This window comes from Heterodontus francisci, chromosome 31, assembly GCF_036365525.1.
Source record: "Heterodontus francisci isolate sHetFra1 chromosome 31, sHetFra1.hap1, whole genome shotgun sequence".
NCBI lineage: Eukaryota > Metazoa > Chordata > Chondrichthyes > Heterodontiformes > Heterodontidae > Heterodontus > Heterodontus francisci.
The window spans coordinates 12,006,046-12,031,351 of NC_090401.1; the positions used below are offsets into that span (position 1 = coordinate 12,006,046).

The following is a 25,306-nucleotide window of genomic DNA, read 5'->3' on the forward strand; positions in this document are numbered from 1 at the left end:
TTCCAGTGAACATCAACGTAAGCTCGAGGAACAGGATCTCATTTACGCTACAGCCTACCGGACTGAACAGAGTTCAATAATTTCAGAGCATGACTGGCCCTTTTTATTTTTATTTTTCATTTTTATTTTATTTTAGTTTATTTCATCATCCATTTTTTTTTTACATGTGCTTGCCCATTTTTTTTCATGTTTGTGCTTTTGGCTATGGCTGTTCATTATTCTGTCATTTAACACCTTCTCTGTGCCAATGCTTTGTCTTTCACCACACCATTAGCACACTTTTCGCCTTTGCCCCATGACCTCCTTGTCAGTTGATCTCTCTGAGCCTCTGTCCTCTCTTTTGTTCTCTTTTCCCAGACCCCACTTTATTTGTTTAAAATCTATTACATTCCTACCTTTGCTAGTTCTGATGAAATGTCACTGACTTCAAATGTTAACTCTGCTTCTCTATGCACAGAACTGCCAGACCTGCTGAGTATTTCCAGCACTTTTTGTTATTATAGGAGATTGATAGTTACTTACCATTACACAGCCTTCAGCCTGGAGGGAAAATAAAAAAAAAATTAAAAATGTACAAATACAGATCAAAACTGTAACTTTTACCATTGACATTGTACAAATCTAGAACATCTTCAGTGGTTCCCATATGGGCAGATTCTGATCTCAGCTGACATCTACAAGGCGCACCCAACAGAGGAAAGGCACCTCCTCAATTAACTCATGCTACTCTTATACACATCTTAATAGCTAGCATCAGAATGATATGAGAATAGACCTCTGAACAGATCACATGTCCATACGATTGACCAGAGATTGGACCGTAACAATGGGCTGGAATGCAGGAACTTGAGGACGAGCAACCAAATAACATTTATTTTTATTTAGAAATACAGCACTGAAACAGGCCCTTCGGCCCACCGAGTCTGTGCCGACCAACAACCACCCATTTATACTAACCCTACAGTAATCCCATATTCCCTACCACCTACCTACACTAGGACTACACTAGGGGCAATTTACAATGGCCAATTTACCTATCACCTGCAAGATTTTGACTGTGGGAGGAAACCGGAGCACCCGGCGAAAACCCACGCAGACACAGGGAGAACTTGCAAACTCCACACAGGCAGTACCCAGAATTGAACCCGGGTCCCTGGAGCTGTGAGACTGCAGTGCTAACCACTGCGCCACTGTGCCGCCTATCTCAAAGAACATGCAACATCAGCCAGGACAGCAGGAGCAGCCACTCCAACTGGCCTCAGTGCCCTGGGCTGTGCAACAATAAAATAAGTCAGGGTTCCTGCTCTTGATTATTGCCCAGTGACAATTGCTGGAAAGTGCATGTGTGAAGATGGGACCAGGTTTGCACTCCCATCAATACTGGTAGACACACCGCCAAAATGATACTGCCTTTCATTTATTGCCTGGAACATATTTACTTTTCACATGGCACAAACACACTGCGTCTGACCAAGACAGGCAGAGCAGCAAAGGAGGTGGAATGGGTTGGAAGGGAAAGCACATTGAGCTTTGGAATATCAGCCTACACCAATGTGATGAAATTTCCCCCTTACTTAGTCGTAAGAGTCCAAAAATGGATTGGGTTGGGCAGTTTCAGTCCAGTTTATGGCAGTTCCTCTAATCTGGTGCTAGTTGGCAATCTTACTCACAGGACCACTGGAGTGGGCTATGGAGAAACACCAGGCTGGGCTGCTACTGGCTGCTCTTCTGATGATGGTTGTGATGCCTAAGTGTTAGCTCAGCAACAGTGGAGCTATTCTGCTTCTGCGTTGGAAGGTTGTCAGTTTAAATCCCACTCCAGACACTTGACTACACAATCTAGGCTGAACCCTCCAGTGCAATGCTGTGTGAGTGCTGCACTGTCAGAGGAGCTGACTTTCAGATGATACATTAAATGGAGGCACTCTCAGGTGGATATAAAAAATGCCACGGCATGATTTCAGATAGAAGAGGAGAATACTTCCTGGTGTCTGGACAAATATTCATCCCTAGAGCAACATCACTACAACAGAATATCAGGTCATTTATTTCATTGCTGTTAATGGGAACTGCGTTCGCCAACTGAGCAAGGAACTGAATGACCATCAGTCCCAATGGTCAACTGTACTCCAACCAGAGCAATAGATCAGCAGCAACAATCACCATAGCAACAACGTTCCCCAGAGGAAGTACACCAGCAACATCACCCAAGGGACCAGCAGACGCCAGACAAACAGCCAATAACAACTCACACGCGAACCATGAAACAACCTTTTTTTTTATTCATTCATGGCAGCTGGACATCGCTGGCAAAGCCAGCATTTATTGCCCATCCCTAGTTTTCCTTGACAAGGTGCTGGTGAGCTGCCTTCTTAAACCGCTGCAGTCCTTGGGGAGTAGGTACGCCCACAGTGCTGTTAGGAAGAGAGTTTCAGGGTTTTGACCCAGCGACAGTGAAGGAACGGCGATAAGATCCAAGTCAGGATGGTGTGTGGCTTGCAGGGGAACTTGTAGGTGGTGATGTTCCCATGCATCTGCTGCCCTTGTCCTTCTAGGTGGTAGAAGTCATTGGTTTGGAAGGTGCTGTCGAAGGAGCCTCGGTGAGTTGCTGAAGTGCATCTTGTAGATGGTACACACTGTTGCCACTGTGCATTGGTGGTGGAGGGAGTGAATGTTTGCAGATGGGATGCCAATCAAGCAGGCTGCTTTGTCCTGGATGTAGTCGAGCTTCTTGAGTGTTGTTTGAGCTGCACCCATCCAGGCAAGTGGAGAGTATTCCATCACACTCCTGACTTGTACCTTGTAGATGGTGGACAGGCTTTGGGGAGTCAGGAGGTGTTACTTGCTGCAGAATTCCCAGCCTCTGACCTGCTCTTGTAACCACAGTATTCATGTGGCTGCTCCAGTTCAGTTTCTGGTCAATGGTCACCTCCAGGATGTTGATAGTGGAGGATTCAGCGATGGTACCTGAATGCTTTAAAGATTATGAGCTGAATTTTATAAGCCTGCTGCTGATTTCAGCAGTGGGTAAGAACAATACGGGTGAGGCGCTGCACGTCATGGAGCCGCAACGATCCTAAGTGCGGTGGCTCATTTAAATAGCCGTCCTGATCATATGGAGGGGGCGGGCTGTATGTCCCCGGCAATGGCGTCAGCTGCCTGTGCGCAGGCGCTGACGCCATTTCTAAAGGGTTTCAAACCAAATGATTAAATTTAAATATTTAAAGCGCAAGGAAATAAAAATAAAAACTTTTCTTCTGCCTCTCTCTCACCCCCAAATAAGAAAATTAAATTAATTATTTGCCCTCACCCCGCCAAAAAACTTACCATGTCCACATGACCTTGCCCCTCCAAAGTGCATAAACTGTAACCTCAAACCCTTCCCATCATCCCCTGCACCAATGATGTTACTTTGACCCCATTTGCCCACCAACTGCACTGAGAAACTTACCTCCTCCCCCATGCCCACAATTGGTCCGCCTCGTTTCCCTGGACGGGGATCTGAAGGCATGGGAGTGCCGGCTACTGGGCCAAAGATCAGAGTGAGAACTCCAGGCGGGGTCGCAGGTATAATTAATTCATTCATTTACATTTATTTGAATATGCAAATAGGGGTCCTGTCGCTGGGCGGCAGGGGGGTGGGAATGAGTGCTGCCATGAGGCCTCGCCACCGCCAGCAATATCGAGCCAGGCCCTCCCAGTGTCAAGGTGCGTGGCGGTCCTCTCCTGCAGGCATTTTCAGGCCACCCCACCACAAAACCCACGTCAGAGGGTCCGTAAAATCCAGCCCTACTTGTGAATTGTGTGTGTCGGCTCAGACAAATTTGAAAGGACAAGAAAGAACAGACATTTTTTATGAAAACAGGGACATTTGCAGAAATACTTTTGTACACTTTGGCTTGCCGTACACGTGACCTCTGATGTCATGATAAGTAAAATAAAGGCTTTTGGCAAGAACCATTTTATACACCACATGGAACATTAATCACATAACTGTGAGGCAGCAGTTCTAATTACCGCCACATAGGAACTGGAAAGAGAGAGACAGCGATGAGATTGATGGGTGGAAATAGGGGAGACAGTGGCGCAGTGGTAATGTCACTGAACTGGTAATGCGGGGGCCCAGGCTAATGCCCTGGGGACATGAGTTCAAGACCCACAACGACAGCTGGTAGAATTTAAATTCAATTAATTCATAAAAATCTGGAATTGAAACCATTGGAATGGTGCCAGGAAACTATCGATTGTTGTAAAAACCCATCTAGTGACTCCAGACTCACAGCAAAGTGGTTGGCTCTTTACTGCCCTCTGAAATGGCATAGTAAGCCATTCAGTTGCCAAGGGCAATTGGGCAACAAATGCTGGCCTTGCGAGTGACACCCACATCCCATAAAACAATTAAAAAAGTGATAGAGCATAAGGTTGAGAGAAGAGTATTGCACACACATAGACACACAAGAAAAGGATTATTCAATTAGATACTGTCCTGCAAATTTTATATAAAGAAATTATTCAAACGCAGATTGACTGTCACACAATGGCTGGGATTTTACAAAGCTCCCAACATCGGGCTCCATGGCGGGGGTCTGGAACGTTGTCCCGCCACAAAACCCGCGCCGGGAGGGCCGGGCCCGATCTTCCCGGTGGCGGCTAGGCTCTGTGGCAGCCTCCCCGCCGCTGGGCGACGGGATCCGGATTAAAATATTCAAATTAGCAGAATGCATACATATAAATAAAATTGACTCCAATCTTACTGTTGGGCCGCAATCTTCAGAGTGGCGGCTGGCACTTGCGTACCTTCACTTTCCCGTGGGGAAAGCAGGTGCCGCAGTGGTGGGGAAGGGGGGAACATGAGATTTTTAGCGCTGTGAGGGGTGGGGGGGGGGGGAAACGGGGTCAAACTTTCGTCATTAGTATAGGGGATGGTGGGAAGGAATGACCTGTGAACTTTGTTCAGTTTGGTGGGGGCAAGGTCAAGTGTGGAAGGTACGTGTTTTGTGGTGGGGTGGGGGGGGGGGAGTGGGGGGGAAGAGAGGGCAAATAATGAATTTTATTGTTGTTGGGGGATGGGAAAGGGGCGGCAGATTTTTAATCAGTACAGTTGGGGGGGTGGGGGGGGGTGGTTGCTATAAATTAAAAAAATTTAATTAGCCGGCCGGGCTTTAAATATTGTGCTAGCGCCAATGCACAGGCAGCTGATACCATTATTCGTATCGGAGAGCCCATCCCCCTCCACATGATTGTGGGGGCAGGGGCGGCCCAACCGCCATATTATTGTGAGCTGCCGCGAGGAAGGTCATGGTGGCTCATGGCCCACACACGCGGGCTGCCATTTTTCCGCCCGCTGCCACTCTCAGCGGCAGGTGCATAAAATCCAGCCCTGTAAATTAATCTCAAATTTCCCTCTTGCAGAGTCACATCAATAAAACCAGTGAATTGAGTCAGCGTCATTGTCGTCCTTTACTGAATCATCAACAGACAATCACATTACTCAGCCTGTCCCACAATGTATTTTCATTAGGTAACAACAATAATTTGCACTTATCTCGTGCCTTCACTGTCGTAAAATGGCCCAAGGTGATTCATATAATTTGAAACCAAGCCACGTAAGGAGATATTAGCATAGGTGACCAAAAGCCTGGTCAAAGAGGAAGGTTTTAAGAAGCATCTGAAAGGAGGAGGGAGAGGTTTAAGGAGGAGATTCGATATTTTAGGGCCTAGGCAGCTGATTGCACAGCCGCCAATGGTGGAGTGATGAAAATTAGGGATGCACAAGGGGCCAGAGTTGAAGGAGTGCAGAGATCTTGGATGGTTGTGGGCTGAAGGAAGTTACAGAAATAGAGAAGAGTGACGTCATGGAGAGATTTGAAAACAAGGATGAAAATTTTAGAACTGAGGCATTGCTTAACCAGAAGCCACTGTAGGCCAGTGAGCACCGGGGTAATGGGTGAATGGAACTTGATGCGACTTATTAGACGGGCAGTGGGGTTTCTAACAAGCTCAAGTTTATAGACGGTGGAAGATACGAGGCTGGCCAGGAGAGCATTGGAACAGTCAAGTCTAGAGGTAAGAAAAACATGGATTAGGCTCCAGCAGCAGATGAGTTGAGGCGGGGTGGAGGTGGAGGTAGATGGTCTTGGTGCTGGAGAGGGTATGTGGTCAGTGCTTTACCTCAGGGTCAAAGCAGAATCAATAGTACATGCCCATAATTTGCAGCTGTCTGAATTAGTAAAAAAAAACACCAAGACCTTTCACCAAGGGAATCAATATAGAAACATAGAAAATAGGAGCAGGAGAAGGCCATTCGGCCCTTCGAGACTGCTCCGCCATTCATTATGATCAGGGCTGATCATCCAACTCAGTAACCTGTTCCCACTTTCACCCCATATCCTTTGATCCCTTTAAACCCAAGAGATATATCTAACTACTTATTGAAAACATACAATGTTTTGTCCTCAACTGCTTTCTGTGGTAGCAAATTCCACAGGTTAACCACTCTCTGGGTGAAGAAATTTCTCCTCATCTCAGTCCTGAAAGGTTTACCCCGTATCCTTAGACTATGACCCCTGGTTCTGGACTCCCCCACCCTCGGGAACATCCTTCCTGCATCTCCCCTGTCAAGTCCTCTTAGAATTTTATAGGTTTCTATGAGATCCCCCCTCACTCTTCTGAACTCCAGCGAATATAATCCTAACCGACTCAATCTCTCCTCATTCGTCAGTCCTGCCATCCCAGGAATCAGTCTGGTAAACCTTCGCTGCACTCCCTCTATAGCAAGAACTTCCTTCCTCAGATAAGGAGACCAAAACTGCACGCAATATTCCAGGTGTGGCCTCACCAGGGCCCTGTATAATTGCAGCAAGACATCCCTGCTCCTGTACTTGAATCCTCTCACTATGAAGGTCAACATACCATTTGCCCTTTTACTGCCTGTTGCACCTGCATGCTTACCTTCAGCGACTGGTGTACGAGAACACCCAGGTCTCGCTGCACATTCCCCTCTCTCAATTTATAGCCGTTCAGATAATAATCTGCCTTCCTGTTTTTGCTACCAAAGTGGATAATCTCACATTTATCCACATTTTACTGCATCTGCCATGCATTTGCCCACTCGCTCAACTTGTACAAATCACCCTGAAGCCTCCCTGCATCCTCCTCTCAACTCACCCTCCCACCCAGTTTTAGTTAAATTAATTGAAGATGTTTTAAAGGGCTGCTCATCTGTTTCTTCTAACTCTAGCACATTTGGCATGAGATCAGAAAGTCATATTCGCAGATCATGGAATATGACGTCACTGCAATGAAGACCTCCGTTTCTTAAACAGTAGAACAGTTTGGCAAAAGTCCCAAATCACACTGAACCTGCTCTGACAAAACCCTTCACAATCCTCAAAACTTCAAATGCTTTCTCCAAGAAAAAAAGACCAACTTTTTTTTTTGAATATTCTTCTTTAATGTTCCTTACAATAGCAAAGCACACATTCGCTTGGGCTTACATTTGCTTCCTTAATTAAAAACAATGAATAACAATAATGTTTATTCTACGGATGGAGGCTGAAGCATCTGATAGGTTGCTGGAATATTTATAGGCTGTATTTTATCAGTCCTCACAGGATAGTCCACATCTAACCCAGCTAGTATTTTTATTGTACCAAAAATCTAATGCCAGGAAGTAATGGCCTATAAAATCGGGCCTGATACACAGCCCAATTGTAAAATATGTCATAGACTCTGTATCTTCATCAAGATAAATTCGTCTAGAGCTGGGCCTGTTTCCAGGCACACTGTGAGTAATGCTCGCCGTCAGGACTGTGCTAGTCCCATCAGAACTCCAAGCTTCTGCCGAAGGATGTATTGAGTTAGGAGGTGAAGTACTGCCCCTCCTGTCCCTGCTCCTTCTCACCAAAGTGGCTGCTGATGCCCTCTATATTCCACCATGAACGGTTGTGGCACCACTTGTCAGCATGTGTCGGTAATGCAGGGTTGGGGTAAATTCTATCTGCCCTGTGGAGCAATCTGGCCAAGACCTGAGCTGAGCTTAACTCTACCAGCTACTCCAGGACCTTCAGCTCCCGCCAGGCAGGGATTTCCTTCATCCACTAAATGTATGTTTGAAAACCTGTTTCAAGTTCCACATTTATTGTTACTGCAAGAACTTTCCTCACTCAGGTGCTCAGGCAATTCCGTGTTTCTCTGAAGGAACAAACCTTAAATAACAAAGCTACATTTTGAAAAGAAAAAGTCACTGACATCACTGTGCTAGGGTCTAAATCAGTCACTCGGAGGCCTGAGGTGAAAAGGAATGGATTATATTTAGGACAGAAAGGGACAATGGACAAGTGAAGACTACAGTTAAATTACAGTTGAGATGTGATTGCACTGGAGAGGGTGCAGAGGAGATTCATCAGGATGTTGCCTGAGCTGGAGCATTTCAGCTGTGAAGAGAGACTGGATAGGCTAGGGTTATTTTGTTTAGAGCAGAGAAGGTTGAGGGGCGACCTGATTGAGGTATACAAAATTATGAGGGGCCTAGATAGGAAGAAACATTTTCCCTTAGCGGAGGGGTCAATAACCAGGGGGCATCAATTTAAGGTTTAGAGGGGATTTGAGGAAATATTTTTTCACCCAGAGGGTAGTTGAAATCTGGAACGCACTGCCTGAAGGGGTGGTAGAGGCAGGAACCCTCACAACATTTAAGAAGTTTTTAGATCAATACTTGAAATGCCAGATCATACAAGGCTACGGGCCAAGTGCTGCAAAATGGGATTAGAATAGATAGACTTGTTGGCCGGCACGGACACGGTGGGCCGAAGGGCCTGTTTCTGTGCTGTATAACTCTATGACTTGTTGCGAATGGTGACAATAACAGCTAGTGATAAAAAAACCTAAAAAAAATGGTGGATATAGAATTTTAGACATTACAGTACAAAGGGAGGCCATTTGGCCTATCATGCCTGTGCTCGTGTGAGCTCTTCTACACTAATTAGAGTTTTCAACTCTGGTTGAACATCTTCCTGGATCTCGCCACAACCTCCTGGCTGCAACCACCCTGCCCCCACAATCCCGCCATTGGCTGCACAACACGTCCAACCTTCTAGTGCACTCCCTTTCCAGAAATGGCGGGAGAGTGGGGACGGGCAGTCGGAGGCAGGAAGCCATGATGACACCTCCAGGAATTTCCATGCCATGAGAACGAACATACTCTTTGCTACCTGACTGAATAATTCTTGACTGTTAGTCAAACATCCTCTTTATCCCATCTCCAATATGTTTATAATGAATTACCTAAAGTGTTCCAAGTAAAGGTTTTTAAACCGTGTGATTTTTTGCCTGAGTTGCTCACTGTTTGAAAGATTCATATTTAATTCCCGGAGACTCCAGGACAATGGTTAGGTTGGCAACTCTAGTTCGAATTGTTTTAGACTTTCAGTGTCAAATACTTCTTCAATTCCTGTTTCAATGATATTATGGTCTCTGCCTCCACCTCACAAGAAGGGCCCCAGGTTGGGCTGTTCTTCCCTCACTCTGCTTTGGGAATCCATAGCCTGAAAAAAAGCAGCTGTTGGAGTTGGCAGTCGGCCGTTTTGTTTAATGGTTACCACATTGAGCTTTGGCTGAATGCCCAACGTCTCCAACCCACAAACTGCTTGGGTTAGAAACTCATCTCTTTGCTGCAAAGTCTCCAGCAAGCACACTGCTCTACGTGGACACGTGTCATAATATAAAGCTCTGGGTTTACTGCCAATCCCTGTTATGTGTCTAAATCAAATAGTTTATTGTAATCAGGGCTGTTGTGAGGCCTTGCTAGGGAGCCTCAGGCCTACATGTCACGAACATAGCAACAGGGCTTGGCCATCGCAGTCAGGCGATTTCTTTTGATTTTGATAAACATGAAGTTAAAAGGGTATTAAGAAAAATGTTATGAATTATGCACTGCAGATGTTGGTGAGGAGAGACTGGAAAAAGGAAGTGAAGGGAGTGAAGACAAAAGGGATGAGCACAGTGCAGTCACTACTGTGGTTTGGCAAGGCAGCAGAATGCAGGCTGTATACAAGCAGACGCACGAGATCACTGAATTCTCAAAGATCAAAGGCACCACTTCCTGTAGTGCTGACCTTTAAAGAGTAGCAAGATCCCAAGCTTGACCCTTGATCTCTGCAGAGGTAGCTGTTCTGAGGCAGAGCAGTAATAAGCGGGTGATACAATTGGCCTCCTGGAGAAGCAGAAAGGGAAAGAAAACTGGGGTTCCAGCACCTCACAATAATGTCCTGTTAAGGGGTGGTTTGGGCACAGCCATGAGACCCTCAATGGTTGAGTAATCTGGAAATAAAATGGCCGTGTGTGTGACATATTGTGCTGATTCTAGTGGAGGCAATACAGAACTTGCCTGAGTTGTTAGGGAAGGAGGGACCAGGAATGATTAGAGCTAGCCCACAGAGGCCTGCAGATCTGCATGCAGCTTCAAGCCTAGGAGCCAAGGAGTGGCTGAGGCTCACTTGCACATTCCTTTGCAGAAAGTATAAAAGATTAGAATGGTCAGCTCATGGCACAAAGTGTCAGACTGCACAATAGGCCGGAATAATCCAATAGATGGACAGTCAAGAGGCCATGTACCAGTCAGGGTATGTCCATCACAATCTTCAGAAACACCTCCCCTGTGCAACAGGTGCCCTGCAGAATCACAAACTCAGAATATCACCATTAATTACTTACCGTAAAATCAGATCTTGGGCTGGTGGGGCAAGTCGGTTTGGGGCTGGTGTTGGGTGTATGCTTAGGGCATGGGGTTATCAGGGTTAGTAAAGAGGGATTTTCAACCAAATTAACATATTCTAGCAATGAGATAATGTATGAAACCCATTACTGGTAAAACAGTTTCAATACAGACTGGAGGGTGTTCTCACGGTGGAACTGACCCCTGTGATAGCTCCCAGGACAGGTACAGCACAAGGCTGGCTGTTGCTTAATTGGAGGTGCTGAGTACAGCAACGAGCCTTAGCTGACAGTGCTGGTAGCAGGTGATGGTTGCAGACGTGGAGAGAGGAGCTACACTGAGCAGAGGGAGAGCTTGAATAACGACCTTTACAGTGAAGGGAGAGACTTTTCCAAACTTTTGTTTGAAGGTGGGTGCTGAACAAAGAACAAAGAACAATACAGCACAGGAACAGGCCATTCGGCCCTCCAAGCCTGCGCCGATCTTGATGCCTACCTAAACTAACACCTTCTGCACTTCCGGGGCCCATATCCCTCTATTCCCTTCCTATTCATGTTTTTGTCAAGATGTCTCTTAAACGTCGCTATCGTACCTGCTTCCACCACCTCCCCTGGCAGCATGTTCCAGGCATTCACAACCCTCTGTGTAAAAAACTTGCCTTGCACATCCCCTCTAAACTTTGCCCCTCGCACCTTAAACCTATGTCCCCTAGTAACTGACTCTTCCACCCTGGGAAAAGCTTCTGACTATCCACTCTGTCCATGCCGCTCATAACTTTGTAAACCTCTATCATGTCGCCCCTCCACCTCCGTCGTTCCAGTGAAAACAATCCAAGTTTTTCCAACCTCTCCTCATAGCTAATGCCCTCCAGACCAGGCAACATCCTGGTAAACCTCCTCTGTACCCTCTCCAAAGCCTCCACGTCCATCTGGTAGTGTGGCGACCAGAATTGCACGCAATATTCCAAGTGTGGCCTAACTAAGGATCTGTACAGCTGCAACATGACTTGCCAATTTTTATACTCTATGCCTCGACCAATGAAGGCAAGCATGCCGTATGCCTTCTTGACTACCTTATCCACCTGCGTTGCCACTTTCAGTGACCTGTGGACCTGTACACCCAGATCTCTCTGCCTGTCAATACTCCTAAGGGTTCTGCCATTTACTGTATACTTCCCATCTGCATTAGACCTTCCAAAATGCATTACCTCACATTTGTCCGGATTAAACACCATCTGCCATTTCTCCGCCCAAGTCTCCAACCGATCTATATCCTGCTGTATCCTCTGACAATCCTCATCATTATCCGCAACTCCACCAACCTTTGTGTCGTCCGCAAACTTGCTAATCAGACCAGCTACATTTTCCTCCAAATCATTTATATATAGTACAAACAGCAAAGGTCCCAGCACTGATCCCTGCGGAACACCACTAGTCACATCCCTCCATTCAGAAAAGCACCCATCCACTGATAACTTCTAATTCAGAGGGTTTCTTTGCTTTGAATTGTTGGGAGAGGAAGAAGTGGCCGGAATAGCAAGGAGTGGAGCTGTCAACTCTGAAGGGAGCTGTGCACTTTCATTAAGCACACAGGGAAGCTCCCTCCCCACCCCATTTACCCAGCCTGGGCCAACTGAAGCTGCCTGGCTAAAGAGCCAGAAGGAGACAAGTAGTGTCTGGACAGCTTTCAGCTGACCCAAGTGACGACGCCTCCCCAAACCAGATCCCGGAAGAGCAAATGTGTTGGCAAAGATTGTTTTAAGTGTGCTGCGTGCACCACCTCCAGAAAGCAAAGTCATTGCTCTCAACCTGTCTTTTCCTTTTTCAGTGTACCCTCTGCCTCCCTCATAACTTGTTTGTTAGTTTGTTATTTATATTCTTGTAAACTTTTTTGAAATCTGCAGACCTACAATTGGAGTGGGTTTAGCTCTTGAACCCATGGCGAATCCAGCTGCGCAGGAGCAGGGCCCTCTGACACCTGTGCGGCTGCAGCCTCTGTGGCCACCCATGAGGCCCTGTCATATATCAAACTAATCACTTCCAGCCATTGGATGAACAGCTATCCCAACCCCAACATGTCCATTGAAGCCTGTGTAAAGGCAATGGCTGAGATTGTTGGCCCCTAGGCCATTGTTGTCGCTTCGAAGATGTACAGAAAGGCAGTGTTTTTCCTGAAGACTGAGTGGGCAGTGTCCCTGGCATTGAGTAGGGAGCTTACATTGGATGGGACTTTCCTGCCAGTGAACCCCTTGGGGCACTGTGCAGCGCATAATGCTATCCAACGTCCTGCTCTTTATTCCAGGTGAGCTCCTCCTCCCCCATCTACATCTTCTGGGAGAGGTGAGGTTGGGGATCACCTCAGTCCTGATCCGTCTTTGGGAAAGCAACCCCCGGCATGTCTACTCCTTCTGCCACCAGCTCTTTATACAGCTGGTGCAGGAGGATGCCTTGGAGGGCCACTTCGATGTCGAGCTCGGAGGGCGGCCTACCATGTCTTCTGGACCTCGGACGGGGCACAGCGCCATGCCTGCAAGGGGGTGGGGCATGTTTGGCAGAGCTGCCCCAACCTCCGGGCTGCTAGCTCCACCTCGGCGGCCCAGGGTGACGCCGCTGTACCTCCCCCTACTCTCCCTTCATCTGCAACACTGCAACATCTGCCACTGGGTCAGGTCCTGGACGGGGGGTGAGACTTGAGGGTCAACACTTCCAACCACCTGTTACTGCCGCCCGGGATGTACCTGACCCAGAGCTGGGGATGGGGGGGTGGGGGGCTCCTGAACCGCTGGTGCCCATAGGGTCAGGTTCCCTAGAAGCACCCAGGGAGGTCTCCTCTGCCATCAACCCTGGAGGTGAGATCGTGAAGGAGAGGTGGGAACAGCTGGCGCAGCTGGGACATCTGCCCCACAGTGTGTGAGGGGGGGGGGGGTGCGTGTGTCGGCCGCTGTGATGACTACCCAGAGGAGATGGGGACTCAGTGTTGAATCCATCGCCAGTGAGGCAGCGGAATCCCTCGTGCCTCCCACAGTCTCCAACCATCCCCACTGCAGAACTCCGGGACTTCCTTGCTGTCTGGAGGGTTGCCATAATAAAATTCAGCTGGCCCTCAACCAGTGGTTGAATTTGGTGCTGATCATCCGATCCATCCATGCCACCCTCAAGAAAGTGAAACTGGTTGAGAGGCGGGGTTTTAATGCGTTCCTCTCTGGGTTGTGGGGCGAGTGGCAGGCGACAAACACGCTCCCTCCTCACAGTGAGGTTTCGGTGATAGGATCAAAGTACTTTTGACACGAAGGTATCAATAGGCAGCCTCAACATCAACAGCAGCAGGGGGTCTGTCCGTAGATTTCACCATCTCTCCGTCCTCAGGGAAGGGAGGTATGCAGTGAGCTTTCTGCAGGAAACCCACACTGTCTGGGAGACGAAGCCACCTGGCTCCTGGAGTGGCAGGGTGGGGTCTACACGAGTCACCTCACCCTTATTTCTCGTGGGGTGATTATTTTGTTTGCCCCGACTTTTCAGCTGGAGATCATGGGCTGGGCTGTTTGCTCCACCTTACCTTTCGCCTGGGTAGCGTGCCGGTCCACTTTGTGAACGTGCACGGACCTGGCCCCAGTGCGTTGCAAGTGCGCTTCTTTAAAGAAGTGTCCATTCTCTTGAGCTCTATCGATAATGGCGAGTGCATTATCCTCGGGTGGGGTGGGGGGGATTTTAACTGTACCCTTGAGGTGGGGGATCGCTCCAGTCCCCAGCGTGGCTAATCGTCGGTGGAGAGGTTGAGGGAATTGATCAGCTCCCTTGACTTGGTGGACGTCTGGCGGAATCTTCTTCTCGACTCCTGTGCCTTCACCCAGAAGTCTGGAGGAGGAGGGTCCTGAATCAACCACCTCGCCATTTCGCAGGCGTATGTTTCCTGCGTCCCAGCAGCCTCCATGCAGCCATGCTCGGACTGCCATCTGGTGTGGGTGGAGCTCACTCTGCTCCACACATGGGCGCGGTCCACGTACTGGCACTTTAATAACTGGCTGCTGGAGGACTGGCACTTCCAGGACTCGTTCCGTCGATTCTGGGCCGACTGGAGAAGGAAGCGGGGGATTCTTCTCCTTAAGGCTGTGGTGGGATGTGGGCAAGACTCATATCCGTGTCTTCTGTCAGGAGTATACGAAGGGGTGGACCAAGAGATGGGAGGCCGAGATCGAGCTCGTGGAGAGGGAGGTTCAAGAGTTGGAGTCTCATCTCGGTCAGGCCGTCGCGGACCCGGCCCTGTGGCAGGCTTACAAAGAGAAGAAGGGCACGCTGAGGGATCTGCAGCTCGTAGGGTCCTGAGGCACCTATATGAGGTCACGGATCCAGATCCTGGAAGATTTGGACTTCTTCTACTCGCTGGATAAATGACGGGGTGGGGGGGTTCCATAAGCAGCTCATCGAGCTGCAGGCCAACGGCGGATTCCTTGTCACGGATCAGGAGGGAATGGGCCTCTTGGTCTGTACCTATTACGGCACATTGTGCTTTCCGGATCCATCCAGCAAGGATGTGCATGGAGTTTTGTGGGAGGACCTGCCAAAGGTCAGCCCGGAGGGTGGCGAAGGACTGGAGGCTCCGTTAACGCTGGCGGAGCTGACCCGGCACCGTCACCAGCTCTCGAGGGGAAAATCCCTGGGGCTGGACGGGTTGACTGGGGAGTTCCTCAGAGCATTCTGGGGCTGATTACATGTGGGTCCTGGGGAAAATCCTAGTGACTAGGGAGCTGCCCCTCTCACAGCACAGGACAGTCATTGTCCTGTTTTTGAAGAGGGGTGATTGCCATTTGCTTAAGAGCCGGCATCCAGTCTCCCTCCTCAGCACAGATTATAAGATCCTTGCACAGGCTATCTCTACCCGCCTGGGCTCTGTGCTGGCCCACATGATCCATCCCGAACAGTCCGACACGGTCACGGGCCAGTCCATCCAGGACAACATACAGCTAGTCGGGATAAGAAAATAGAAAATAAAAAAAAGGAAAATTAAGAAAAAGAGTTCGGCAGTGTTCAAGGGAATCCATTTCAATGCAAGGAGTATAGCAAATACAGCAGATGAGCTGAGGGCACAGATAGACACGTGGCAGTATGATATCATAGCTATTACAGAAACATGGCTTAAGGAGTGACAGGAATGGCAGCTCAACATTCATGGTTACAGGGTTTTCAGACGCGATAAGGAGAGGGATAAGAAAGGAGAAGGAGTGTCAATTTTGGTCAAGGAAATTATTACAGTTGTGAGGAGGGCTGATATGTTGGAAGGTTCATCAACTGAGACCATATGAATTGAGCTAAGGAACAAAAAAGGGGCAATCACACTGTTGGGAGTGCACTATAGACCCCCAAACAGTCAGAGGGAGATAAAAGAGCAGATAAGTAGGCAAATCTCTGAGAAGTGCAATAACAATAGGGCAGTGATAGTAGGGGATTTTAATTACTCCAATATTAACTGGGATAGTTTGAGTGTGAAAGGAATTGACGGAGAAGAATTCTTGAGGTGCATTCAGGAGAACCTTTTTGGCCAGTATGTAATAAGTCCAACAATAGAGGGTGCAGTTTTAGACTTAGTTTTAGGAAATGAAGATTGGCAGATGGAAGGGGTGGCGGTGGGAGAGCATTTTGGCGATAGTGATCATAATTCAGTCAGTTTTAACATAATTATAGAAAAGGACAGAGATAGAACAGGAGTTAGAGTTCTCAATTGGGGCAAGGCCAATTTTACAAAACTGAGGAGTGATTTAGCGAAAGTGGACTGGAAACAGCTACTTGAAGGAAAATCAGTGTCAGAGCAGTGGGAGGCATTCAAAGGGGAGATTCAAGGGATTCAGGGTAAACATGTTCCCATAAAGAAAAAGAGTGAGCCAGCAAAATCTAGAGCCCCTTGGATGTCAAGGAGCCTACAGAGTAAGATAAGGCAGAAAAGGAAAGCTTCTGACACCGAGAACTCAATACTACAGAAAGCCAAGAGGAGTATCGAAAGTGGGGGGTGAAATCAAAAAGGAAATTAGGAAAGCAAAGAGAGGGCATGAAAGAATATTGGCAAGCAAAATCAAGGTGAACCAAAAGATGTTTTATCAATACATTAGGAGTAAGAGGATAACTAAGGAGAGAGTAGGGCCCATAAAAGACCAAAAAGGTAACCAATGTGTAGGTGTGGAAGATATTGCTGTGGTTCTTAATGAATAGTTTGCATCTGTCTTCACAAAAGAGGGGGACGATGCAGATATTGTAGTTAAGGAGGAAGTGTGAAGTATTGGATGTGATAAATATAGGGAGAAAGGAAAGGGATTAATATCCTTGAAAGTTGATAAATCACCAGGGCCAGATGAAATGTATCCTAGGCTGTTAAAAGCTGCAAGAGAGGAAATAGCAAAGGGTCTGACCATCATTTTCCAGTCCTCACTGGATACAGGTGTGGTGCCGGAGGATTGCTAATGTTGAACCTCTGTTTAAAAAGCGAAGGATAGACCGAATCATTACCCAGTCTAACCTCAGTAGTGGGAAAATTATTGGAATCTATTCTGAGAGACAAGATAAACTGTCACTTAGAAAGGCACAGGTTAATCAAGGATAGTCAGCATGATTTGTTAAGGGAAGATCTTGTTTGACCAACTTGATCGAATTTTTTGAAATAGTAACAAGGAAGATAGATGAGGGTAGTGCAGTTGATGTGGTCTACATGGATTTTAGCAAGGCTTTTGACAAGGTCCCACATGGCAGACTGGTTAAAAAAATTAAATCCATTGGGATCCAGAGAAATGCAGCAAGGTGGATTCAAAATTGGCTCAGTGGCAGGAAACAAAGAGTAATTGTTGATGGCGACTGGAGGGCTGTTTCCAGTGGCATTCTGCAGGGCTCAGTACTGGGTCCCCTGCTTTTTGTGGTGTATATTAACGATTTGGATGTAAATGTAGGGGGCATGATCAAGAAGTTTGCGGATGACACAAAGATTGGCCGTGTGGTAGATAACGAGGAGGATAGCTGTAGGCTGCAGGAAGATATTGATGGTCTGGTCAGGTGGGCAGAAAAGTGGCAAATGGAATTCAACCTGGAGAAGTGTGAGGTGATGCATTTGGGGAGGTCAAACAAGGCAAGGGAATACACGATTAATGGGAAAATACTGAGAATGTAGAGGAAGGGACCTTGGAGTGAATGTCCACAGATCCCTGAAGGTGGCAGGACAGGTCGATGAGGTGGTTAAGAAGGCATATGGAATCCTTTCCTTTATTAGCTGAGGTATAGAATATAAGAGCAGGGAGGTTATGCTGGGGCGGCACAGTGGCGCAGTGGTTAGCACCGCAGCCTCACAGCTCCAGCGACCCGGGTTCAGTTCTGGGTACTGCCTGTGTGAAGTTTGCAAGTTCTCCCTGTGTATGCGTGGGTTTCCTCCGGGTGCTCCGGTTTCCTCTCACATGCCAAAGACTTGCAGGTTGATAGGTAAATTGGCCATTAACAATTGCCCCTAGTATAGGTAGGTGGTAGGGAACTATCGGGACAGGTAGGGATGTGGTAGGAATATGGAATTAGTGTAGGATTACTATAAATGGGTGGTTGATGGTCGGCACAGACTCGGTGGGCCGAAGGGCCTGTTTCAGTGCTGTATCTCTAAACTAAACTAAACTGTATAACTCATTGGTTCGACCATAAGTTGAGTACTGTGTGCTCAATGTCACCTCATTACAGAAAGGATGTAATTGCACTGGAGAGGTACAGAGGAGATTTACGAGGATGTTGCCAGGACTGGAAAAATGCAGCTATGAGGAAAGATTGGATAGGCTGGGGTTGTTGTCCTTGGAACAGAGAAGACTGAGGGGAGATCTGATTGAAATATGCAAAATTTTGAGGGGCCTGGAGAGAGTGGAGGTGAAGGGTCTATTCACCTTAGCGGGGGCTGGGGGGGTGGGGGGTCAGTGATGAGGGGGCATAGATTGAAAGCGATTGGTAGAAAAATTAGAGGCGAGATGAGGAAAAACTTTTTCACTCAGAGGGTGGTGATGGTCTGGAACTCACTGCCCGAAAGGATAGTTGAGGCAGAGACTCTAAACTCATTCAAAAGGAGTCTGGATATGCACCTCAAGTGCTGTCAGCTGCAGGGCTACGGACCAAATGCTGGAAGGTGGGATTAGGCTGGGTGGATCATTTTTCGGCTGGCACACACACAATGGGTCAAGTGGCCTCTTTCTGTGCCTTAAACTTTCTATGATTCTAAAATTCTATGACCTGATCCATCTTTCCCAGAGGACTGGTCTTTCGGTCGCCTTTCTCTCCCTCAATATGGTGAAGGCGTTTAACCAGCTGGATCACAAATATATTTTCGGCACACTGCATGTGTTAAGACTCGGGCTGCATTTTGTGGCCCGGGTCCAACTTTTGTACACTGCCGCAGAGTTCTCATCAAAGTTAACGGGTCCTTGACGGCACCCCTTTGCTTTGGGAGAGCAGTGTGTCAGGGATGCCCCATGTCTGGCCAATTGTATACCATCTGTGTGGAGCCATTCCTGTGCCTGCTTTACAGGAGGTTGGTGGGTTTGTCTCTGTGCGGGCTGGGCAGCCTCTCGGCTGAAACCGATGACGTACTCTTCATGGTCACAGATCCCCTTGACTTAGAGAGGATTCGCGAGTGGCAGCAGATCTTTTCTGCCGTGTTCTCCGCAAGGATCAATTGGGAGAAATGTTCAGGACTCCTGGTGGGTTAGTGGCGGGTGGACTCCCTACCGGAGGAGTTAACACCTTTTGTGTGGAGCACCACGCACCTCCTCTATCTGGGAGTCCACCTGAGCCCCGCTGAGAAAGCCTGGCCGGCAAACTGACAAGAGTTGTCTGATAGTCACCACTCAGCTGGGGCGCTGGACAGAACTGCTCTGAGTGCTTTCCTACAGGGGCCGAGCTCAGGTCATAAACCAACTGATTGCCTCGATGCTGTGGTACCAGTTGGTCACTTTGATCCCGCCCCCTGCATTTGCCACCAAGATCCAGAAGAAGTTCATCGATTTCTTCTGGGGCAAGAGGAAGCACTGGGTCTCTGCTGCAGACCTGAATCTTCTGATTGAGGAGGGCAGTCAGTTGCTCGTGCGTGTCTGTGCCCAGGCTGCAACTCTCCGCCTATGGATCCCAGATGGCCTGTTCGATGGTCGCTCGGGTTACCATGTGGCTCACGTTGTAACGTTCCTCAGCCTCTGTTCTGGGATTTCTCGCAGGTATTCAGTGCATATCCCTGGTCAACAAGAATCCATCCTCGCAGGTACGTGAGGTTGGTGGGTGGTGGTGAAAAGCTGTGGCTCCTGGAAGTGCTGGAATATATAAACATCATGACTGCTGCCAGGGTAACGAGCACACACCACTGTGTGTGGTCATAGACCAGTTGCACATTGAGGGAATGAAATACCTTACAGTTACTGAAGTCGCTGGCTGAAGTGTGTGAGTCTTGATGGCCACATGCATGCAGTCTATGAGACTTCATACCTGAAGGAATCCAGTGATGGTGCAAATCCTCTGGCTCTCTCGGCCTGACTGTCTGCATCTATTCGGAACTGTATGTATTGGCTGGCCTTCCTGCAGAGGGCATCTGTCACCACCTTGATGCAGTGATGTGTGGCTGATTGGAAGATGCCAGGCATTTCCAGTGGGCCCTTGGAATGAACCGGAGGCTTAGAAATGTAGGGCCGTGGTGACCTTAATGGCCACTGGCTTTGGGTGACCACCACTGTAATCAGAGCTCACCTCCTCCACCAACATGGCACAAAGATCAGTCATGGACTCTTGGGAGAGGCACAGTCTGTGGTGACACTGCGTCCCCAACTTCTGGAGCTAGTTCATCCTCTCTCTGTATACCCTTGCTGCAAGGTACCTTCACCTCTGCATTGGCACCTGCTCACAGTCCCCTCAGCGGCCTTCTACTGCTTCCCCATCACAAGGCTGGCACGGCAGGTGGGCCATGAGGTTGCAGCTGCTGCTGTTGTTTGCCCACATCGTCCTCTCAGGTTCTCCTCCTCACTGGAGGACCCTCCTCCTGAAAGAACGATGCCCATGGCACTTGGGCACTGCCAGTCTGAAGTGTCAGCCTGCCCGCAGCTGCTGCAACACTCGTCGCCCCACCTCTTGTCTCAGGCCCCTCTCAATTGTTTCCCCTGCCAGGTCCTCAATGGCATTGATGGAGGCTCGACCTCAGATCAATGACTTCCTAACTACCTCGCCTGCATGATAAATGTTATGCCTACACTGGACCTTCCTACCAATGAAGAAAAAGTGCTGCTGATTACAGCTCTGACCTCAGCTGCTGCCCCATTGCTGCCCTTTAAAACCTGCAGAGTCTCCGGTGCCCTGTGTCCCCCGCGCTCTCATCGCAAAATCCAGAGGGGCCCATAAAATCGCAAACTATTGGCTTCTTGACAATGTTAATTATCTCTAATTTGCTCCTTTTGAAAACACTAGTGCGTCCCCATGCGGGTTCCTGTCCACCACCGGTAAATTGCAGCCCCGGCGTGATGATGTCAGAGGTCCGACTTGTTCTAACTCACGCAATTTTATGGCCCACCCCACCTCCACTACCATCTGCTTTGGAGGCATAAAATTCTAGCCTGGGCACCTCTCCCCCAGCCTTCTTAAATAATGAAGAAACATTTGCAATTTTTCAATCTGCTGGCACAATTCCTGAATGGAGAGAGATTTGGAAGCTTATTACTAATAAATATGCAAATTACACCTCTCCTCTCTCGCACAGTGAAAAATGAAGCAGTCTGAGCCACTGCAGTGTTAGTAAGCCCAGTGTTTATGATGGTTATGTTTAGAATCAGTCACTGACTAATCTCCATTAGCCTTTGATGCATTTACATTCTACTCGCAGATTCACAGAAGCTCCAATTCATGCCCACTGGAGTTCATTACTGAAGCGTTACTGTAAATACCTAGAGCTTGAAACTCAGTGATTACTGTTAATTACCTTCTGTCTGGCCACTCCACTGGCTTCCTGCAAGAGATTGATAGAAAAGAGCTGAATTAATTCCATTTCCAAATAATATTTGGCCAGTTTCCACCTCCTCCAGCTCCTCTGCTGAAGATGGTGTCTCTCTCTGGGGTTCAGTTCCTCCAGCCAGCACCTTGCTCATTCACCTGGTAGGATAGTTGTCAGCAACGTATTCCACCAAGGAAGCAGCACAGCAGAATCTAAACCCAGGTCCAACAGGCGGTAAAAAATGCAAATGGTATGTTGGCCTTCATAGCGAGAGGATTCGAGTACAGCAGCAGGGATGTCTTGCTGCAATTATACAGGGCCTTGGTGAGGCCACACCTGGAATATGGTGTGTAGTTTTGGTCTCCTTATCTAAAAAAGGATGTTCTTGCTATAGAGAGAGTGCAGCGAAGGTTTACCAGACTGATTCCTGGGATGGTGGGACTGACGTATGAGGACAGATTGAGTCGGTTAGGATTATATTCGCTGGAGTTCAAAAGAGTGAGAAGGGGATCTCATAGAAACCTATAAATTCTAATAGGACTTGACAGGGTAGATGTAGGAAGGATATTCCCGATGTTGGGGGAGTCCAGAACCAGGGGTCATAGTCTAAGGATATGGGGTAAATCTTTCAGGACTGAGATGAGGAGAAATTTCTTCACCCAGAGAGCGGCGAGCCTGTGGAATTCACTACCACAGAAAGCAGTTGAGGCCAAAACATTGTATGTTTTCAAGAAGGAGTTAGATATAGCTCTTGGGGTGAAAGGGATCAAAGGGTATGGGATGAAAGCAGGAACAGGTTACTGAGTTGGATGATCGGCCATGATCATAATGAATGGTGGAGCAGGCTCGAAAGGCTGAATGGCCTACTCCTGCTCCTATTTTCGATGTTTCTATGTTTCACCTTGCCCAACATGCATCAGTACTGGATCATGATCAGGAATGAACTCCTGGCTGGTTTTGCTCTGCTTACCCTCAATGTATTGAGACCAGGTCTGTCACCCACCTGTCACCCTGGTTGAGGTCAACTAACTCAATAGGATGTAGGAATCAAACCTGGGACCTTCCCATTGTGGCTTCTTTACCCACTAGGCCATTGAGAGAACTTAAATCCAAGTGTAATTTGATCCTTCCCCTCTGTTTCTGAACATTTCCTACTTTGCCTAAAAGTGGGCATCATGTGAAATCATCTAATCACCGCTTTGTGGCAAACATCTATTTATTCATTCTTGGGATGAGGGCATCACTGGCTAGGCCAGAATTAGTGCCCATCCCTAATTATCCTTGAGAAGGTGGTGGTGAGCTGCCTTCTTAAACTGCAGCAGTCCACCTGGTGTAGATACACGCACAGCGCTGTTAGGGAGGGATTTCCAGGATTTTGACCCAGCGACAGTGAAGGAACGGTGATTATAATTCCAAGTCAGGATACCATTCACAACTCCTCAGATACTGAAGCAGTCCATGTCCATATGCAGCAAGACCTGGACAACATTCAGGCTTGGGCTGATAAGTGGCAAGTTACATTCGCGCCACACACATACTAGGCAATGATGCTCCCCAATAAGATAGAATATAACCATCTCGCCTTGACATTCAATATCATTATGATCGCTAAATCCCCCACGATCAACATCCTGAGGGCTTACCATTGACCAGCCGCATAAATACAAGGGCAGGTCAGAGACTGGGACTATTGTGATGAGTAACTCAACTCCTGATTCCCCAAAGCCTGTCCACCATCTACAAGGCACAAGTCAGGAGTGTGATGGAATACTCTCCATTTGCCTGGATGAGTGCAGCTCCAACAACACTCAGGAAGCTCAACACCAGCCAGGACAAAGCAGCCCGCTCGATTGGCATCCCATCTCCAAACATTTACCCCATCCACCACTTTCAACGTTCACTCCCTCCACCACTGATGCACAGTGGCAGCAGTGTGCAACATCTACAAGATGCACTGCAGCAACTCCCAAGCCTCCTTTGACAGCACCTTCCAAACCCGTGACCTCTACCACCTAGAAAGACAAGGGCAGCAAATGCATTGGAACACCACCACTTACAAGTTCCCCTCCAAGCCACACACCATCCTGACTCGGAACTCTAGCGGTGTTCCTTCACTGTTGATGGGTCAAAATCCTGGAACTCCCTTCATTACAGCACTGTGCATGTACCTGCATCACATGGACTGCAGCGGTTTAAGAAGGCAGCTCACCACCACCGTCTCAAGGGCAATTAGGGATGGGCAACAAATGCTGGTCTAGCCAGCGATGCCCACATCCCATGAAAGATTTTTTTAAAAAGCAGAATCAAAGTGTTTACGGCAAGTATATAAGTGAAATATCTATTTACTTGCATATAGAATATTTAGAACCATAGAAAAGTTACGGCACAGAAAGAGGCCATTCAGCCCATCATGTCTGTGTGGCTCTCTGGAAGAGCAAATCTGTTAGTCCCACTCCCTCACCTTTCCCTGTAGCCCTGCAAGTTTTTTTTTCTTCAGGTGCTTATCCAATTCCTTTTGAAAGCTCTTATGCCTTCTTCAACTGCTGCAGTCCATGTGGTGTGGGTACGTGCACAGTGCTGTCAGGAAGGGAGTTTCAGGATTTTGACCCAGCGACAGTGAAGGAACGGCGATATAGTTCCAAGTCAGGATGGTGTGGGGTTTGGAGGGGAGCCACCACATACTCAGGCAGAACATTCCAGATCCTAACCACTCTCTGTGTAAAAAAAACTTTTTCCTCATGTCACTGTTCGTTCTTTTTGGCAAACACCCTAAATTTGTGTCCGCTGGTTCTTGATTCTTCTGACAACGGGAACAGTTTTTCCCTATCTACTCTGGTCAGGCTCCTCATGATTTTGAACACTTCCATCAAATCTCCCCTTAACCTTTCCTTCTCTAAGGAAAATAGGTCCAGCGTCTCCAATCTATCCGCATAACTGAAGTCCCTCATCCTCAGAATCATTTTTGTAAATCCTTTCTGCATCCTCCCTAAAGCCTTCACATCCTTTCTAAAGTTTGGTGCCCAGAATTGGACACAATGGGCTGAATTTTATGAGCCCTCGAAGGACAGGAAGGATGGCGAAGGCGGGTTCATAAAATTGTGAAGGACGGCAGGGTGGAACGCTCACCGCCTTCCTGATGCCCTGTGAGCCCACCTCCACTGACCTGCGGTTCGGGGCTCCGTGGCTCCTCCTTGTGCAGTGACTGCTGCAGTTCCAGCAGTGGCCACCGCTCTCAGTGGAGCTGCTGGGACTGCTGAGCTGCCGGCCGTCTGATTGGCCGGGAGCTCTTGGAGGTGGAATCCCCTTTAAAGGGACGGGGCCTCGGCGCCAGGATGTGAATTGCCCGAGTGCAGTAAGATGCAGCCAGGCATCCCCCAAATGGTTGAGGCAGGATTCCCCTCCTTTTTGGCCTGGCATCAGGACTCCCACCAGCTGCTTAAAATCCTGCCCTATACTCCAGTTGAGACTGAACCAGTGTTTTGTTTCATCGTAACGTCCATGCTTTTGTACTCTATTTATAAAGCCCAGGATCACATATACCTGTTTAATCATTTTCTCAACCTGTCTTGCCATAAAGCCGCCATAAAGCCTGGCTACCCGCCCCGAACCCAACCAAACCCAACTACG

General features: G+C 48.1%; 1 protein-coding gene across 8 annotated transcripts in view; it reads right to left on the bottom strand.

The window, feature by feature from the left end:
* The window catches only part of col16a1 (collagen, type XVI, alpha 1), a 628,911-nt gene that overhangs the window by 411,731 nt on the left and 191,874 nt on the right, over positions 1 to 25,306 (bottom strand). For 6 of the 8 annotated variants that reach the window (XM_068011105.1, XM_068011107.1, XM_068011109.1 and 3 more), the window contains 2 exons: positions 21,668 to 21,694; positions 523 to 540 (listed from right to left, as the gene is read on the bottom strand). In XM_068011105.1, coding sequence (XP_067867206.1) covers positions 523 to 540; positions 21,668 to 21,694 — 45 coding nt within the window. The remainder of the gene's footprint in view (positions 1 to 522; positions 541 to 21,667; positions 21,695 to 25,306) is intronic. The other 2 variants (XM_068011111.1, XM_068011108.1) reach the window with 1 other exon arrangement.